Raw genomic sequence first — 20,644 nt, 5'->3', positions numbered from 1 at the left:
GAGGACATTAAAGATGGATGAGGAGAAATGGGAGTCAAAATTTCATGTGATAATAGTGGAAATGCTCTCATTCCAAAATGTATTTTCTAGAAGAGAATCGGCTTCCCTCCACAGAAGGTAACTTAAACGTGTAGGGAAAGTTAAGGGCACGGGAGAAGAAGAGGCACCAATGGAAGCCTTCACTTATATAAGTAATAAACATAGATATGCACTCAAATCTTCATTTTAAACTTTTCTGATTGGCTATTGACTCTTTTTTTTTGAAATTGTAATAAGCTCTAAAAAGGCCGCCAGCCAATAGAGTCAGATAAGCGAAAAATAAAGAGCGGAGTTACATTAACAAAACAAGGGACTACAGATATCATCTCCATTTACACACAAATGAGCATATATAAATGATGATGCTATAGTATCTGTTTCAACTATGTCATAACAATGAAATACAAAACAAAAAATCGAGTTTCAGTTAACAACCCAATTGAATTTTGGATACTATGTGTGTAAACTGAAATCTATTGCACACAAATTGCAGGCAAAATGCAATTAGATTAGGCTGAAACTGGCATTTAATCCACTACCAATGATGTGAAAATGATACAATTAGGAAAAATAAGAGGATGCAAAGGAAAATCAACAAAATGATCCTTACTGGGTCACTCCTAAAGAAGACCAACGATGTCCGCGTGAGAATAAACCAGCGTTTCTTCCATGATGTCCACCCTATGCCTGCATTCGTATAAATTGCATTGTAATATTTTCAGAACAGGTGATAATTCCCATTCAAAATAAAAACAAGAAAGGTGTATCTGACAATATCAACTACATTTATATGGCTCAGATGATTTGCGAATCATTCTCATTATTGTAAGTGAGCAACAAACATTACAAAATCCTACGGCTGCCTTAATGGCAGAAAATAACACATAATGCCAATCAACTTGATATAAAAAAGCGTTCGGTATCACAATCCTTTGATTAACAGGAAGCAACAAATGTATAAGCTCTACGGAAAGTACATAGAGACTAAAGAAAGTACAAGAAGAAATTTTTAATTGGTGAAACAGCGAAAAACCCCAGAAAGTTATCAAACTCAATGGACATCAAAGCAAAAGAGAAAAGCATGGTCAACTGCAAAAATGTACTCTTGAATACAAAACAAGATAAAAAAGGAAACAGCAAATGCTTGGAACATGACGGACACTGATTTCCAAATAATAAAACACACAAAAAAATCAGACAGAAAATTGAAATCTAGCAGGCATAATGTGCTTCCTTTTCTCCTTCCTCTTGTGTCTATCAAGAATTTAAATGAGGAGGATGATTGCTAATGGTCGTGATAGAGGTGGAATTTACCTTCTAGATCAAGTTGGACTTTCTATGTCTGTTGTTCTCCATGTTAAGTCTATCATGAATAAAGACCGGTTGATATTATGGCACTATTGCCCTAGTCATATTTCTTTCCCTAAATCATCTTATGTCGTGGTATTTTTAATTCCAATAATGATGTAGGACCGGGGAGAGAAACAGACGAAAGGGGAGAGAATTAGAAGAAGAAGAGAATAGAAGGAGAAGAATAGGAGAATAATAGGGGAAGAAGAAGAAGAATAGAAGAAGAATAAGAAGAGACGAAATTAGGGGAGAAGAGAAGAATATGAGAAGAGGAGAAGAAGAAGATAACAGGGGACGAAGAAGAAGAAAACTGTAGAGGGGAGAATCTCAATTCAATTCAATAATCATCAAACTTCACAATATAAGCAATAAAGAGGCCTATATATAGGCAAATAAACAACCTAAAAGATAAAAACCTACTAAAATAAGAATTCCTAAAAATAACATGGAAAATAAAATCCTAAAAACTAATAACATGGAAATAAAAATACTAGAAACTAAATCATACGGAAATAAATCCTAATATTTGCATCATTCTCCCCCGCTTGAAAAGAACTCGCCCTCGAGTTCTAATCCGCCTGGATCAAATACGTAGACGACCCACTCAAGTAGCATGAGTCACAATCCTCCGAACTCTGGAATGCTGGACAACGCTCGTAATGACTGGGAAAGTGGTACAGAAATCGTAACTAAGAGGGTTAATGAAAAATGGTTTAGAAGAGAGGGTTTGGAGCTGAACAGGGACTAATTTCAAGAGGAATTTTGGCTGAGATGATAGGGTTGAGGGAAACAGATGAGGGAACTGTACTAGAGGTGGTGAAAGGGTTCTAGGGTTAGGGTTAGGGTAAGAGGGTTGTTGGGTTTTGAAGATGATGAACGAACCTGAACTTAGGGGCGATGCGCTGCTCGATCTTTGGAGGCCAATCTTCGTAGACTTGGATCTTTTGGCTCTGATACCAAATTGATGTAGGACCAAGGAGAGAAATAGACGAAAGGGGATAGAATTAGAAGAAGAAGAGAATAGAAGGAGAAGAATAAAAGAAGAATAGGGGAAGAAGAATAAGAAGAGAAGAAGAGATGAAAATAGGGGAGAAGAGAAGAAGAGGAGAAGAGGAGAAGAAGAAGAAAACAGGGGACGAAGAAGAAGAAACCTGTAGAGGGGAGAATCTCAATTCAATTCAATAATCATCAAAGTTCACAACATAAGCCATAAAGAGGCCTATATATAGGCAAATAAACAACCTAAAAGATAGAAACCTACCAAAATAAGAATTCCTAAAAATAACATAGAAAATAAAATCTTAGAAACTAATAACATTGAAATAAAAATACTAGAAACTAAATAATGCGGAAATAAATCCTAATATCTGCATCAAATAATGTAATAATTTTTCAAAGCGAGACATGTCAAATGTCAAAACAATGTAGAACTTTGTTCTCTTCCTGTGGAGAAATACAAGTTTAATTCCATTTCATATTGTGCATTCTGATGTATGGAGAAGAACTTTGTTCTCTTCCGGTGGAAATAAAAGTATAATTCCATTCCATATTGTGCATTATGATGCATGGTGACCATCCCCAATTATTTTTGTGTTTGGTTATTGCCATTTTGTCATTCATTGATGACAATTCATGAGCAATTTGGATCTATCTTATGAAGACTAGAGAAAGTTTTTGATGATTAAAAATCAATTTGAATCTAATATCAAAATTCTTCACTCGGACAATGGAGGAGAGTATACATCTCACAATCTCCAACGTTACCTGGTGAAGAATGATACTGAATGTTAAAGTTCATGTACTTGTGTACTTAACAAAATGGAGTTGCAAAAAAATGGTGAGACATTGTATTGCAGTGAGACTTGGTATTATATTACCGAGAAAGGCATAGTGGTAATTTTACTGGAGGGTAATTTAACTCTAATTCTCTTTAATCATTTTCTTCTTTTCTTCTACTTCTCCTCTCTTCTCAATCTTCATCACCATCGAACCATACACTTTCTACTTGGCATCAGAGAAAAACAAGGAGCATTGTGATCATTCCTGGAGAACCCATGATTCAGTGTGGTGATGCGGCTAGTGTCAGAAGCCGGCCCTGCTGTCTGAGGGAGGTGCAACTCATGATGGAGATCATAACAGTAATCAATCATGTGTCCCTGAAGAGAACAGTGAGTGTAGAAACGTGTGGAACAACCACCAAAACAGAACCTCTCCCTGAATCCCGGTAACCACAACAACCATGGCGCTCAAGACGGCAGTCGTTATGACCACCACGACCAAAAGCGGACGGGACCATACGTAGCTCCATCGAAAAAGGACCGGAAGGGGCAACCAGGAAACCACAAACAACAAGAGGAGAAGAGATCAACCAACACCCAACATCCAATCAATGGGGCAATGCAGAAGTAGCCCAACACAACACCACTAGGCCTCAAAAAAGATAAGAACTACGAGCATGCAACCCACAACGGAGATAACGACCACACAAAGGCCAACGACAGAGATAGCAACCCTCAACAACCAACGACGCAAAGGATCATGCGGCGTAAACCAACCCAAATCAACCCTTCAAATATTACATTATGGGACATTACAGACATGGAGCCAATTTGCAGCACAGGTTTGGATAACAAAAACCCTCTGTTGTTTCCTTCAATAAACAATAATCCTTTTTTCACCTAGCATGCAATCAGATTTCTCAATTACTTTTCATAAATTTGTATCGTATCAGTATTATGCTTGTTGTGGAGCAACTATGCATATTTCACCTTCTTTGTCTACTCATTGTAATGGGTAGCATAAGCAATTTTCAGTGCCCTCGGTTAAAGAAGAAACTAATTATTAATCAAAACAAGGAAAAAGAAAAAAAAAAAAAAACTACCTGCCTAGAAGTTCTCATCCAAGATCAAAAGAAAAAAACTCATACTTTTTAACATGGCAGGCAACAATTCCAGTTTCGATGTGCATTAAAGAGAAATAAGAAAAGGAAAAAACCACTCTTGGCATCTGCAGGTCACGGAGAACGAACTATTATCTTCTTTTTTCTTTTTCTTTTGAATGGCATTACACCCATATCAAACTATTAATTGTAAATGGCAAAATAAACAAGAATCCGGAGAAGTTTACTCACCTTTGGATGATATGAATAGTGGCCCACTCTTGAAAACCTGCAGTGTTATACAAATCTCAGAATACAAGGTTTTGAGTAGCCTATCAAATCAGTAGTCAGAGGTAAGCTAGAAATAAATTATTATTTTTTGAATTTTATCCCAATATGCATTAAAAAAATATATATACAGGAAAGTATAATGCATATTCATTAATTATCCCAATATACATTTTATTTTCTCTATATATACGTATACATATGTACATATATTGCTACATACATACACATACACACACACACACATGTGTGTAAGCTGCATACATATGCATGTATGCATATATGTACATGGTTTTATATTTCCACCAAAATCAACACGAACGACTGAAATATTTTCCCTTCCATACCTACCGAAACCGAAACCGAAACCGAAACGACCGAAATGCATAAACTAAAATCATAAGTGTAATGGTGGTAAACCATATCAATATGTATTACATAATTATATTCATATGAATTGCATGTGAAATGTGGTGCATGTATTATGCATACATATTTATATGAATTACATATGACGTTTGGTATGTACTAAACTACTGGACATGTGTGACAGTGTATGTCCCTAAGTATTCAATGTTTTTAAACCTTTATGGATAGTTGTCTTGTGTATGTGATAGTTTCTAAGTGTGTATGTGCTTATTCTAGCATTTCCTGAAGTTTTATCTTTAAATTTTTATCATTTGCATCTATTTCCAAATATTCTTCACTCTCGTTTGCTGGTGTAAAGATTCATTTTTCACTAAAATTCTCAATCTCAAATTTCGAGGTTGAGCCCTTTGCCACCATATCAGATCAACCTTTGTAAAGTTGTTCGCGCCAGACATAAGTAAAAAACTTATAAAAGGCAAATAAAAAACTCTCATTCCACAAAAAGATAATTTGAATTATCCTAGATCAATGTAAGAACCTTGCGAAATGATGTTATCTATCTTTGATAACCCGATTTTTTTTTAAAGAGTTTCTATTTTGCATAGTTTCCATTTTGGTTATCTGGGCTAGTTTTCCTTTTTATGCACACTTTCTAATTTAGTTGTTGCTATGTTTGGAGCCTAGATATGGGGGTTGTACACATCACCTAAGGCCCACACCACCAAGGGCGGAGCCAGAAATTTACACTTACACATCCTATAAAGGGATTTTGCAAGTCATTTGGGTCGAGGAGGGGCACCCCCACACCCACGCTATATGCCTCCCCACACCCACACTATATGTGCCTCCGCCCCTGCGCACCGCGTCATCTCATACGTTAACCATAATAGCCTTGAGTGTGCTTATTCCTTTGGCCATTAAGTCAGGGCATTTAAATCGTTCACCAATGACTTAAGTTGTCTTATATCCTATTGGTCCATAGAGTGGACTCACCCACTTAACGCTTAAGTGAGCTACTTTTATCTTATTGGCCATTAGAAGGGGCCCACCTTAGTCTTTAAAACACACCTAAAAAGGAGGTTGAGAGGGAGGAAACCCTAAGTTGGATTTGCATGAACCCCGTCCCCACCCAAGGCTTTGCCGCAAAGTGGATATTTCTCCACTCCTTGGCCGCAAGAGAGAACCCCCTCGCCACCGAAGGCTTTGCCGCAAAGTGGATATTTCTCCACTCCTTGGCCGCAAGAGGGAAATCTCCCTCCCTCCCTCCGATCTATAACGGGATTCCCCATTAAATTGGAGGCTTAGTATCATTTACGCGGTGTAGAACATGATATGTATAGTGGTCACCCATTAGACCATAAGGTGTAATTAGTGGGCCCCTACATTGAAATATGAGGTGTAAAATGTGGGCTCCACCATTTGCATTGGTTAACGGGAGATGGTGGGCCCCACCTATCAAAACTTGAAGTGCAAAATGGTGGGCCCCAACATGCAATAACAACCATTTTCTGCCCCCCGCCCCCCAACACCAAAAGTAGATTCCTGGCTCCGCCCCTGAGTTCCTCCCACTTCCTTTCCTTCTCTTCTTCCTCTACTTTCTTCCCCCCTCTCCTCTTTCTTCTTTCTTTCCTGTCCTCCTCCTCTTCTTCTCCCCTTCCTTTTCTCCTACTTTTCCTTCTCCCCCCCACCCCTACTTCCACGACTGCTTCTTGTTACTGTCGTGGAACTGGATTGCAGTCTACGACCGTCCAGTCCCCTCAGATCCCTATTTTCTCCTTCTCTTCTACCTTCTTACACCCCTTCTAGTTCCCTTTTCTTCTATTCTCCCTTCCCTGCCTTCTTTTATTATTTCCTGCGACGTTCGCAGTCCAAAGGACTGTTACAGTAGCTATAATCGATCACAGCCGACAGCCCCTTTTCTCCCTCCCCTTGCTCGCTTAGATCTTTCTTCCTTCACCCTCCGCTGTTGAATCACTTTCCTCACACTTGTAGTTCATCCAATAGTCCACATATGTCATTATCTTCTTCCTTTCTTTCCTTGGTCGGTAACCCTTCCAATTAAAACCTTATATAACCTCGTTCACTCTCCACGTCTACCTTTGCGGCTGCCTATTACTCCAGGTGACTATTTTGCCATTCAGGGCTAGGCACGAGCTCTTCGTACCATCCTCCCCTCCTTGGCACTATTCATCGGCGATGGCTGTTGTCTCCCTCAGTTGATTGGCTTCCTGGAGGCTCTACCACTTCTCTTGGCCCCCTCCACACGAGGTTGACACTGATTCGCTTATCTTCCGGTGAGATATGACCATTTGTTATTTTCAGCCCTATAAGACTTAATTTTGTTTCACTGTTACCCTTTTGTCATACACCTTTGCACCCACTTTAATCTTGAGATTGTCCGCACTATATAGGTGGTTAGCTTGGGCCCTAGATCTGTCATTTTCTCTATTTTTATACTGCAATAAGATCCTACACTTGTGTTGTCATATTTTTATACATCTTGGTATGTTTTGGTGGGATCTATTAGTGCAATGCATCTTTGAATAGATTTTAAGCTTACTGTTAAATTATCTCAATGGTTAAATTAAACTTCCTAACACGACTTAGTTAACTTCTTGAAAGCATAATCTGAAATTGGGACCGGTTTGTGCTATTTTACGTGAAGATTAACACATCAAGCTCCTAAAGTTATCTAGGGTAACCCGTGAACCCTTGGGTTTGCACCACAAAAACACAAAGAAAAGTTTATATAATAGATATCTCATTGTGAAACTTTACCTCCAACGAGAATCTCTTGAACAAGCTTTCTAACTCTGTTGTTCCACTCTGATTAGATTGGTTTAGCATTGCTTTGATACCACTTTGCTGTATACATCTTATGAACCTACCACGATCTACATGGCCCATGGACGATGGAGATAATACACTACAAGAACAAAAATAACGCGAGTACTTTATGTTGTTCGGAAAGTTTGCCTACATCCATGTAGAGTAACCACAAATCCACGATCTTCCGCTATGAAAGAATATAGGAAGATTACATCGGGACTAAACCCAATCCCAAACCCAATCCTCTCCGCTCAACCCGGTGATCGCAAATCGTTTCATCTCACACCCCAAGAGAAGTGCAAATTGTCCCCTCTTCTTGCATATGAAACGCTCTTCTTTCTCCTCTAGTTCTATAAGGTGTGTAGCCTACGTTATATAACTTAGGCTATCAAATCTAAGTCTCCCACTCTCTTTGTCTCTTAATCCAACCAGGATATCATAGACATACCCCACGGTTTTTCCAAAACCATGCAAATCTCCTCCCTCTTTGTATCCTAATCAAACCAAGAAAGGAAGAAGAGCCCCATTTGCGTGGAGACCAAGACATTGATTCCACCAATGAGGTGTAAGAGAAATTATGGTTCGAGTAAATTACAACCATCTTTGAGGTATTTCAATGAGGAGATACACACCCACTCTCGTAGACCAAAAAAAAAGTATTCATGAATAATGAAACACACCCGAGCAACCCATTTCAATATCAAGGTGATATAAACAACTTCACACCATAACTATTCATCGTCATAGCCATCACATGATGTAATGAGAAGCAGGTTTCTATATAAGAATCCCTCTTTTATAAGAGCTTGTTGTATCAGTTTTCTTTCTAATTTTTCAAACGCATTTCTTTTTCATAATAAACATTAGACAATGTCACCTCATAGCTCCACAATATCTCTACCCCATCTTCCACATTGTCATTTATATATGCAAGCATGTATCCATAAACTCATAAATGTCAAGATAAACCGCATAAGATCAATAGCCACGATTCTAATTTCCTAAACGTTCTAATACCAAGACAATGTGAGTAACAACAAAATGCGGAAATCCAATGAATAATCAGGTTCCATGACAGATGAAAAAGGCTCAAAGACCAATTACATTGTTTCCGGCACGAAAACGCTGCTGATCAAACTGCGCAGGGCCATTGGTAGGAGCTGAGGCAGTCGTCGCAGGGGAAGAACTTGTAGAAGCCATATCTCCTTCTCCCTGATCACAATCAAAAACATTTGTAACCACAAATCAGGAAAATCCTTAAATCGCCAAAGAAAAAAAAATCAAAATGCAATTCCATAACGGTAGAAAATCAGCCACTAATAAAATTTACAAATCTTACCTGAGAAGCCTCCGCATTGCGACTGACCATCTTCAATTCCGAATCATAACCCTAAGATTAGCAACCCGAAACATAAAACCCTAACATTCTGTATTAAGATCGAAGAACACCAAAATTAGGACAGAAAAAAAAAAAAAAAAAAAAGTCATTCTGATCAGACGTGTTAGAAGGAATGCAATCTCGCAATAGAGAAGAAAATTAGGGTTGATAAAATTCAAAAAAAAAAAAAAATGTAAACAAGAATACAATAAAATCGATCTGAAACGTGACCTTGGAAGGAATAGGATTTCCAAAAATGCAGATTTAGAAAAAGAAATGGAGAAATGAGGTGAAAGTTGCCAAAAAAGGGACCCTCTCTCATTTGGACACAAACACCCTGTTTTTTTTTTTTCCAACTGAAACCCGACCTTCAAGCAACTAATTTTAAATGGGGCCCTCCACGCAAAACGTTAATTTTGCCCGTACGGTTACCAAGAAAGACAGGGGTGCGAATTTATCTTTAAAGGGGTGCGAATTTATTAGTGCCCTAATTATTTTTACCAAATTGGCAAGGAATTTTTATCGCTTATTTTATTTCCAAAAATGCCCCTCCCCTAATTTTGAAACTTCGAACTGCTTAATGTGGGGAAATGCCAAAATCTGTTTTTTTTATAATTTAACTATAATTAATATGGAAATAATAATTCCAACCCCGTTCGTTATTTCCACACCCCATTTATTTGTCTTTTCTTGAAGAACACTGCATTTATTTGTCTTTTGTTTTGCTTCCAAACAAAGAAAACAAAAGGTGGTGGAGATCTTGGAAAGGGGGTGGGAATATCATTTCCATTATTCAAAAAAAAACTGAAAAGAAAGCTCAATCACACTTGATCAATGCTCTTTTTCATTATCATATGCCTCATGTTCTTAGTAAATTTAATGATTAGATTAGTGGCAAGAATAAGCATCATATCCCTCAATTTAAGAAAAAAATAGTATTCTTCCTCAAGATTTTTTACCACTCTCATTACTCGGGACCCCAAGATCACAATTCACAACCCTGATCACCACACAAGTCCCATGTACAGTGAGGCCCGTGAGCAAAAATAAAAAATCAAGTCCTTGGTAAAGCTCTCATTGTGGTATGGACACCAATGAAATTAGACATGACACGCTTGTCATATAGGTACAAAAAATGAGGAACACTACAGATGTCAGGTCTGCAAGAAATATATATAGGAAGACAACATGTGGGTTGATACTGCTAGCAGGCACTTTTTGGGCCCCACAAGGGTGCATCTATGTCCCGTAAAAGCTGGGGGTCAACCTATACATTTTAAATCAGATCCAGAAGGGTACACCTATGTCAAGATCATGGTTTTAAAATTCGGCTGAAATCCGAAATTTCCCATGACACCCAGACCGAAATTTGGTGAAATCCGAAATATCGGGTTTTACCAAATCTCAGCCGAAACTTCGGACGGGATCGTAGTTTTAAAATTTGGCCAAGACACCAAAACCGAAATTTGACAAAATCCGAAATATCGGGTTTTACCAAAATTGAGAAATTTCGTACCTTTCAGCCAAAATTTTGAGAAATTGATTTTTTTTTAAGAAAATACACAAATATTCCAAAATTTCAACCTAAATTTGGTAAACAATTAAATAATATTTTTTTATTATTACCGGATTTCAGCTGAATTTTCAATTTCGGCCATGACCCAAATGTAATCCGAAACCAAAATTTAAAACCATGGTCACGATCCATTTGGACCCCTTCTCCGGCAGATCCTTTCGGAGTGTTTTCATATCCTAGTTTCAGGGCCTCGGTCACAGTCTATTTCGAATCGAGCCATCCATCCAGTGTCCTAGGTCCTACTTGCATTGTACATAAGGATTCGGGCTAGGGAAGCAAAGACTTTTAATGGACTTGCATATCACATGTTTTGGCTTTTATCATGCAATCTTAGTTTTACAAGAAACTCTAGAAAAAGGAAAAATGCCATGTCTGGGTCACCATCTGAATTGATTTCAGACCTTAGGATTAGGATCCAATGGACACGGCTCGGATCCAACTGTTGTGCCCAAATTCTGCCTCTTAATTATGTTCGGATCCTTTGGATCCATGGGACGGCTTGGCTCCCTATTTAGATTGCTGGAAAAATATTTCTCATGGAATATTTGGTCATAGGAAATGTTTTTCTTTTCCATGATCTAGAAAAAAAAAAAATCTTTTTCAAGCAATTGCTGCAATCCAAACAGCACGTTAGTCAAAACACTTTATTTTTAACATTTTCCATATGCGTGGAAGATGTCTAACTTGTCAATACCAACTTCGTTTGAAGAATAAATCTTTTGGTAATTTAAGAGCAAAGAACAACAGAGCAAACAAGGAATTTTGCCTCTAGCGGAGAAAAAGGAGGGTGAATTTTCTACTTGTAAGAGATCCTATTTTGTGGGTCCGAAAGATATTCTGTTCTCCGCAAGCGTGTTGAAAACATTTGGAAAATGCGTGGTTGGGCATCATGGATGAACCGTGTCTTGCGCCTAAATGAAAGCGCTCTCCTTGGAATATTAAATGACATCCCCGTTCCTTTTCAGACCCTTTTTCACTTGTACAATACCCAATTCTCTATGCTAATGGAGGACATGTCTTCATATATTATATTACTGTGTGTGTCTTTTAGCCAATAAATCATGTAGTTGGGATCATGTGATTTGCATGTGGCCATACACGCATGTGGCCATACACGGGTGCATACATGTAAACAAGGAACTTGGGTTTGTGTATGCTCTACCGACTAGACAGAGGGTGAGAGAAAGAGGACGAATGGGACTTGGGTAAAGGTTGGTTTGTTGATTGTTCATAGAAATCATGAGATTTTGCACTTTTGCTGTATTATATAAGAGTTAGGTAGGAGCTATTGAGAGAACGGATGGTTTGACTCCAAAGAGAGAGTTTATTAAAATGGGGTTTTGGAGTAGGCCCCAAGAGAAAGAAAACAAGGACTTGAGCTTTAATTCGGGGTAGGAATGCGTTGAAGGAGCCAGAGATTTTGTGTACATGAATCATGGCTCCTTTGGTAGTTTGTATTGTCATTGTCTTGTTAGTTGTGCACAGAGACTAAAACAAGGAATCACCATCAAGTGTTGAGGTTGTTGTGTGCATTTGTTATCTGTACCATTTAGAGAATGCCTTAATTAAAAGATATAAGAAATGTGTTCCTGTGAGTAAATAGACTTCATGAAAGGACAGACAAATTACTCTGTGAGCCTAGCATGTGGAGAGAGAGAGATGTGTGCATATTATTATGGTGTTTATGGGTGGTTGTAATGTAATCATTATGTGTTTATGGCTTATGTGTTTTAGGATAATAAGTATTACTTGTTGATGATGTGTTTTGTAAGTGGGCAAATGAATTTGTGATGTGTAAACTGCCTTTGTTCTTGCATTTAAAAAGTTGTATTACAATGGAAATGTAGAGAATTTGGCACAACAACCAAAAAAACTTTGTTTTAGGAGAGCTATGGTTTCTCTTGAATTGAACTTCTAGGTGCTCTAATTGCCTCGAATCAACCCTTCCCGGCTTCCCTTCCCCTTTTTTTAAAATATTTTTTCTTTATCTATATGTCATACAACCACTTGGGCACGTAATAAGAGCGATGGTTCATGGGCCAAAAATCTCTTAAGGCATCAGGTAATTAGTGTTAGAAAAATGAAGTGCAAATCTGTAATTTAGGATTCGAAAATACCTTATAATGAATTAACCCCTTAACTTGAGAAGGCAGAAATCAACAGTAACTATTCTGCAAGAATAAATAGTAATCAAACAGAGAAATAGTTAGACCACTTATCGAGTTGAGGCACGAAGGATCTTCGATGTCCTTAAGGCAAATCTTGCCCCCACTATGACGAATCAATGGTGCAGATGGACGTCTCGGCATATGCCTCCAGGATACAACAACTCTTGCTCCAGAGGTGTGAACTCACGCAGCCTGGATGCCTAAGAACTCGCTTATATGTGCTAAAAGCCTTGATCAGAAAGCTTGGGGGAAAAAGATCAGAAAACCAGAGAGAAGACCAAAGTAAAAAGAAAGTAGAAAAAGAATCTGTTAAGGATATCTTTCTGTTTTCTCTAAAACAGATTTTATAGAAAAGCAATCGACACGTTATGGTGAAACGTCGCACTCTTTTAGTGCATGAGAGACGTTTCCCAAACGGTCACTAAACCACGATTAAAGAATCTCAAACGGTAAAAAGAGTTAAAACAAAATAAATAAACTCTTGAACCGTTAAAAGAAAAAGAGAGAAATAAATAGGGCGCTCCCCCCCCCTTGACGGCTGGCTAACGTTAAACGTTAGGATGTCACTTTCCCACCATTTGACCGGTCTCTCTCTCTCTCTCTCTCTCCACACACACAACAGGAACAATTGGTGGGCCCAACAGAAACCGTTGGTGGAATGGTGGGCCCATCTTTAAACAACGTAGGCCCCGCCCATACCACTGTAGGATAATCCAAACCGTCCATTTGATGGGCCATAAACGTAAATAGGTTGCGTCCCAAAATATCATTTTCATAGGCTGATCCTAGCCCTCCGATCTAAATAGAAACTGCATCTTATGCAACCTCTATAGATTGTAGGGTTGTGATCATCCTATGGAAATGATTTTTGGGGCACAACCTATTTACATTGTGGCCCATCAAATGAATGGTTTGGATCATTCTATGGAGTTGGTCGTAAAGTAACATTAAAGCCCGTCCACAACATAGGACGATCCAAGCCGTCCATGGTTTGGATAATCCTATGGAGTTGGTCGTACAGTAACATTAAGGCCCAATCGTAGGCCCCACCGATTTTTTTTCAAATTGAAGCGTACCGTCCACAACATAGGATGATCCAAGCCATCCATGGTTTGGATCCTCCTATGGTGTGGTTCGTACAGTAACATTAAGGCCCAATTTAGGCCCCACCCATATTTTTGAAAATGAAGTGTACCGTCCAGACCATAGGATGATCCGAGCCGTCCATTTGATGGGCCCTAACGTAAATGGGTTGTGCCCCCAAAAGGGTTGGCCCATCAAATGAATGGTTTGGATCATCCTGTGGTCGTACAGTAACATTAAGGCCCGTCCACAACATAGGATGATCCAAGCCGTCCATGGTTTGGATAATCCTATGGAGTTGGTCGTACACTAACATTAAGGCCCAATCGCAGGCCCCACCGATGTTTTTCAAATTGAAGCGTACCATCCACAACATAAGATGATCCAAGCCGTCCATGGTTTGGATCATCCTATGGTGTGGTTCGTACCAATTTAGGCCCCACCCATATTTTTGAAAATGAAGTGTACCGTCCAGACCATAGGATGATTCGAGCCGTCCATTTGATGGGCCACAATGTAAATAGGTTGTGCCCCAAAAATCATTTCAGTAGGATGATCACAACCCTACAATCTATAGAGGTTGCATAAGATGTAGTTTCTATTTAGATCGGAGGGCAATGATCCGCCTATGGAAAAATATTTTGGGACGCAACCTATTTACGTTTATGGCCCATCAAATGGACGGCTTGGATTATCCTATGGTGTGGTATGGGCGGGGCCTACGTTGTTCAAAGATGGGCCCACCATTTTCCACCAACGGTTTCTGTTGGGCCCACCAACTGTTCCTCTTGTGTGTGTGTGGAGAGAGAGAGAATACGTTAGCCAGCCGTCAAGGGGGGGAAAATAGCCTTGGGGGGGGGGGGGGGGGGCGGGCATATCAGCGCCCAATAAATAATAGAAGAAGAAAAGGCTCTAGGCCCACGCCAAGCGGCGCGCATGTGTGGTATGGTCTAGCCCACCGGGCCACCCGACCGCTCAAGTGCGAGGGTCTCCCTTTTCCTCTTCTCATTCACAAGACATACAAAAGTGGATCTATACATATGCCCCGCGGGGGGGGGGGGGGGTATCAGCTCCCAATAAATAATAGAAGAAGAAAAGGCCTTGGGCCCACAGCAGGCGGCGCGCGCGTGTGGTATGGTCTAGCCCACCGGGCCACCCGACGGCTCAAGCGCGAGGGTCTCCCTTTTTCTCTTCTCATTCACAAGACATACAAAAGTGGATCTATACATATATGCCCATAAGTTTCTCCTCCATTCTCACATCTAAGACTAAAGGTATTCACCTTGCTTTAGAAGAGTTGGACGGAAACTCAAAATTTGAATTAAAAAGGCTCAAAAGGCAAAGAGAGCCACAAAGGACAAACTATAAAGTAGGTCACAAAAGACAAACTAAAAAATAACAAAATGTCCCACCATTTGTAATTTTGAATTACAACTTGGTTTTTTCAATAAGAAAAAATCAACAACAATTAGAAGGGCTCCTCTTTAGATGTCATAGCCCAAACACTATACGAGTACAATCTTAACCTTGTAATTGTACCGACTGAATGTGAATTGTAGCTCATTATTTTCATGTTCATTTGCAGTACAATTCTTGGATGTTATGCATTGGATGTAGTTTTAGGCGTGTCTAAGGTAGGCCCACTTGATGAACAATATTTCAATTAACAAGCTTTCATGTTCGATGACCGAATAGGCCAACCCGGAGCATGAGTCAGCAACTCCACCCGTATGGATGGGTCCAAATTGGAACCATTTATAAGAAATCACTTTGCTCCATAAAGATGGTCACCCAATTGCACAAATACATGCCCATGGAATTCCTACTCCCCCAATACATGTATCACCATTAATTTCTTCAAACTTATAAAAATAGCATAGAATTTCCCTTAGTTATAAAATGGCATATGCACATGATCTTTAAATTCTCATTGGGACACTACAGCATGGCTAGCCGAATGCCATTACACTAATGCCAAAGATTCTCCAACCACAACAAAAAAAAAAAAAAAAAATGAAATACAAAATCTGCAACTGGCTAAAGTAAAAACTTTGCAAAAAAAACAATAATAATAAAATAAGGGAAATGATATCAGCACTAAGATATTTTGATGATCGCACTCCTCGCTTTATTAAAAAGAACGATGATCCAAACCGTCCATTAGATGGGCCACAACCTAAATAGATTGTGCCCCAAAAATCATTTCCTTATGTTGATCCTAACCCTTAGATCTATAGAGGGACTGAATATTAGAGGTTTGATCCTAACATTTTAGAAATGTGATAGCATTTTGTGTCTGTTTTCTTTTTGAGCTTCGCCTCCCAATTTTGTAGAGCATCTTCTTTCCTATAAAATTTGCTTATCCAGCAACAAAAAAAAAATAGTATTTAAATAGAAAAGATGAGAAGCTACATATCAAGAATCTTATTAATACCTTGCACCATTTTAAGCAAAACCCACTTACCTACCAAAAATAATCTCTATTTCAGTCCATTTCTTCCTTGCCATGGGATCTCAACAGTAATTCCTGAGGTAAGAAGAATCTTCAAGTAAGAATTGTTCTCTGGTTTGTCTATCTTCGTAGATCCCAACCCCAAGATATAAGTCTTTGATCTCATTCAGTGCAATCACAACATCTCTCATATCCATTCTTTCTGCTGGTGATTCTATAGAACATGACACACCAATTCTAACCAAAGAAACCAAGCACTCTCTACTTATGTAGCAGTTATTTCTTTCATCGCCAATTTCTCCTAAGAGCAGTTGTGGGTCTATAATCTCCATCACCCGTTCAGGTATTGCGATCTTAGCAAATTGGTGAAGGCTTAGATTGTTATGAAACATGTCATCAGTTGGTCTCTTTCCTATGAACATCTCCAATAGAAGTATTCCATAACTGTACACGTCTCCATGAATACCAGCCTTGCCACCCATTCCATACTCTGCCATTTATAAACTCACAATTTTGACATAAATAAGTGAAATAAGGAACCATTGTTATATAAAGAGAGGGAATATATTCTACTATGATGGACAAACAATAATCATATTTGCATCTAAGACATTAAGGCCAATTTTGAAGCATTACTTTGAAACAAAACTATTAGAACTATTTGTTTGAATGTAAGGTACTGTATGTACTGAAAATTATAAGTATATAATTTTGAGACTGTATCAAAAGAGTTCCATTTCTCTATATAGTAAAAAAAATAAAGAACTGATTTCCCATCCAAGGAAAAAGGCAATTAAATTTATTTAGAAATATTTGAAACAAAATCGGTTCTTTTTAAAACATATTCATGAATCGTTTAAGCGACGTAGGGAATTTGTTTATAGATGTCTGCAGATTTGTGCTAATAAATGTCATGATTTACATGCAATTTGTATCTAATTACAACCCTACAAGATATATTTAAATGATAAAAGAATAGAATGGTACCTGGAGCAAGATACCCGATAGACCCCTTTATCTCGATTGAGCTATTTTGATTTCCGGATAAATTAGAGGATGCTTCATTAAGGAACACTGCTAACCCAAAATCAGCCACGCGGGCATTCATGTCATCGTCAAGTAGAACATTGTTTGGCTTTAGATCACGATGAACTATTGGTGGTTGACAATGGTGGTGAAGATAATCCAATGCCGAGGCTACATCAATGGCTATGTCTAACCTTTGAATGAGTGTCAAATCCTTCGATTGACGTTCCCCTCCTTTTGGATGCAGCCACATTTCAAGACTCCCATTAGGCATGAACTCCGAAACTAGAGCTTTAAAATCATTACCTTTAAAGTCAATGCTTGAGCATGAAGTTATAATCTTAACGAGATTCCGATGTCTGATATTTCTCATGGCTTCGCATTCCGCCAAAAAACTCTTAGAGGCTCCTCGTTGTTGAAGGTTGAGTACTTTTACTGCAACAATTGTTTTATTGTGGTCTATAATTCCCTTATATACAGAACCAAAGCTTCCCGAGCCGATCAAATTGGTCGAAGAGAAACCATTAGTTGCATTGAGGAGCTCAGCATAAGAAATTTTTAAATGACGATCTGCATTGAAAGAAGTAGGAATGTGTTTCTTTCCTGACTTTCTTTTCCAATATAGAACCACTAAGAAACATGATATCAAAATTAAGAATACAAGTGCACCAGTTACCGGGAGTATAACTCTAAGGGCAAGAGAGTTTCTCTGTTTCTTAGTATCTTGGTTGGGGCATGCGGTTAACATCAAGTTTTGGATGCCTCCACAGAGTTTGCTGTTTCCAAGGACTGAAATTTTAGATTTATTTTTAAATATTCCTTCTTTTGGTACTTCACCCCCAAGATCATTGAAAGATAGATTCAAATAGTTTAGATTAGTAAAGTTCTCCAAATATTTTGGGATCGGCCCAGACAAGTTATTGTGCGAAAGATCTAGCTCTTTGATACCTTCCAAATTTTTCAACGATTGAGGAATGGTTCCTTGGAAGAAGTTCCCACCCATATAAAGGTATTCCAGACTAAGACAATTTCCTAGCGCTAGTGGAATCTCACCTAACAATTTGTTGTCGGAAATATCCAATCTCGTAAGAAATTTCAGGTCAAAATCTGAAGGTAAGGATCCAGTGAAAGAATTTCGGGACAAGTTGAGGGAATTCGATAAAGAAGGAAGGCTGAGAATTTGTACTGGTATCGTGCCAGTGAAGTTGTTTTCAGAAAGTTCTATTACTTGAAGATACTGACATTTCTCAAGGGTGGAAGGTATAGTTCCCTGTAAATAATTTCGATACAAGTAGAGTACATTCAGACGAGTAAGGTTGTCAAAGGAAGATGGAATTTGACCAGAAAGTCTATTTCTTGACAAGGACAAACCCTCCAACTTGGTAAGCTTCCCAATACCAATTGGGATGGCACCTGTGAGAAAGTTGTAATCCATACCCAGTCTAGTTAAGTTCACAAGATTCTCAATTCCCACAGGAATACTTCCAAATATCTGATTTCCGCCTAAAGCTAGGTGTGATAGATTGATTGAGAGGTTAGCTATGGAGCTGGGCAATGCACCATTGAGATTATTTAGAACTGCATCTAAAAAATACAGATTGCTACAATTTGTCAAAGATGTAAGAAAACCCAAGTCGTCACCACCCTTGGTTCCGAGTTTATTTCTGCCTAAATTCAGGTATTGGAGACCTTGTATGTTTCCCAGATCCAAAGGCACAGGCCCACCAAAATTACTCTTAAAAAATCCGAGTTTTATGAGCCCCGAAGCATTGGATAATGAAACTGGTATGGGTCCTTTAAATTGGTTCTCTCCTACATAAAGATATTGAAGGCTTGGCAGAGTGAAGCCCAAGTCGGGTGGAAGGCTACCAAAAAATTGGTTCCCCGTCACATCAAAAAGTAGTAAAGATGAGAGATTGTAAAGTGTGGTAGGAATCATACCAGACAGTTTATTGCTACCAATTTGAAGATATTCCAAACCTGCTATTCGGCCTAGCTCGTCCGGAATTATTCCCTCCAGATAATTGTTGTTTAGATAAAGATGAGTGAGAGATGAAAGGTTCCGAACAGAAGGTGGGATGCTTCCCGTGAGATTGTTAGATGCAAGATACAGTATACGAAGCTTTGAAAGAGAGGTAAGAACCTCAGTGGGAATTTTTCCAACAAGCTCATTGTGAGTTAAGTCAATGGTCTTGAGTTGAGTGCAATGGCTCAAGTTGGTTGGAATCTCACCTTGAAATAAATTCCTGCTAAGATTGAGAGTCTGCAATTGGGACAATCGACCTATTTCTTGGGGGATTTCTCCATGGAATGTGTTGTTTTGGAGGTCGAATTCCGCGAGGTAGGTGAGGTTTGCTATTGAGGGAGAAATGGGTCCAACTAAGTTCAGACCTACAAGTTTCAAGGAGATAACCCGCTGATTTTGTTGATCGCATTTAATGCCATACCAATCGCAGAAGTGAAGAGAATCATTCCATGATCTCAAGATAGCTAGAGAATCTTCTATTTGATTCTTGAAGGCGAGCAGAGCAAGACGATCAGTCTCATTTGCGAGTAATAAGGTGGTGGGAGTGGCGGCCGATTCCAACAGCAAGAAGTGGGCGTGTAAGAAAAGGGTGAAAAGGATAAGAAATGAGCAGAACTCTCTACAATGACAACTCACACAGAAAAACTCCATAGGATTAGAGAAAACTCGAAAGTGATGAGATACAGAACCTTGGTACTCTGGACTTGAATTTATAACCAAGAGAAGAACACTCATGTAGTTGTTTTCATGCTGTCTACACTTACACATCTATTAGCTTATTGTCACGCCCCCGACCCCACTGTGTAAATATTGTCCGGTTCTGGGCCTTTTACCCTCCCGATTTTGTTTTCCAGCAGCACTAACCGTGCCCGACCCACTCCGTGGGACCCTCCCCTTCGAGATGCTGAAAATGCATATACTCAAGAGAAGGAGAATTCACATATACAGCCCATGAACTTTCTGTCCTTTTCTGATGTGGGATCTTATACTTATGCCCTTTTCTAAGCTCTTAAAAACTAGATAATAAAAGCACATATTTTCTACAGATGAATAGATTGAGTGCATATTTTCTACATGAATTTCCAGTTTGTTGAAATTCCACACACAGACAATATAGAAGTCAGGTTCATTCTCTCAATTTTTTTGGTAGTGCAATATCGCAGAAAGTCATTTTGGGGCCCT

The 20,644-nt window shown here is 38.9% G+C and overlaps 2 protein-coding genes across 8 annotated transcripts in view; both read right to left on the bottom strand.

Annotated features, from left to right (window-relative positions):
* Positions 1–9,520, bottom strand: part of LOC143849197 (rho GTPase-activating protein 6-like) — a 52,308-nt gene extending 42,788 nt beyond the window's left edge. For all 4 annotated transcript variants that reach the window (XM_077358260.1, XM_077358261.1, XM_077358262.1 and 1 more), the window contains exons 1-5: positions 9,363–9,520; positions 9,093–9,180; positions 8,858–8,965; positions 4,520–4,556; positions 650–726 (exon numbers count right to left, since the gene is read on the bottom strand). In XM_077358260.1, coding sequence (XP_077214375.1) covers positions 650–726; positions 4,520–4,556; positions 8,858–8,965; positions 9,093–9,122 — 252 coding nt within the window. In that variant the 5' untranslated portion in view covers positions 9,123–9,180; positions 9,363–9,520. The remainder of the gene's footprint in view (positions 1–649; positions 727–4,519; positions 4,557–8,857; positions 8,966–9,092; positions 9,181–9,362) is intronic.
* A 6,665-nt stretch (positions 9,521–16,185) lies between these two features.
* On the bottom strand, positions 16,186–20,318 carry LOC143848120 (putative receptor-like protein kinase At3g47110). Of its 4 annotated transcripts, XR_013235320.1 has the most exons (4): positions 17,743–20,318; positions 17,398–17,670; positions 16,423–16,900; positions 16,186–16,316 (listed from the first exon to the last, which is right to left on the bottom strand). XR_013235320.1 is itself a non-coding variant. In XM_077356947.1 (3 exons), the coding sequence occupies exons 1-2, from the start codon at positions 20,228–20,230 to the stop codon at positions 16,473–16,475; spliced, it is 3,261 nt and encodes a 1,086-aa protein (XP_077213062.1). In that variant the 5' UTR covers positions 20,231–20,311; the 3' UTR covers positions 16,218–16,316; positions 16,427–16,472. The 4 variants fall into 4 exon arrangements, 1 of the variants encoding a protein (XP_077213062.1); XR_013235318.1 differs by having other exon boundaries at positions 17,398–20,311; XR_013235319.1 differs by having other exon boundaries at positions 16,187–16,304; positions 17,398–20,311.
* Positions 20,319–20,644: the final 326 nt, after the last annotated feature.

Source organism: Tasmannia lanceolata, unplaced genomic scaffold, assembly GCF_043159265.1.
Source record: "Tasmannia lanceolata isolate RefF3 unplaced genomic scaffold, GAP_Taslan_0.1 ptg000016l, whole genome shotgun sequence".
Taxonomy (NCBI): Eukaryota; Viridiplantae; Streptophyta; class Magnoliopsida; order Canellales; family Winteraceae; genus Tasmannia; species Tasmannia lanceolata.
Note: the sequence above shows the minus strand (reverse complement) of the source record. Positions and strands in the feature narration are given on the sequence as shown.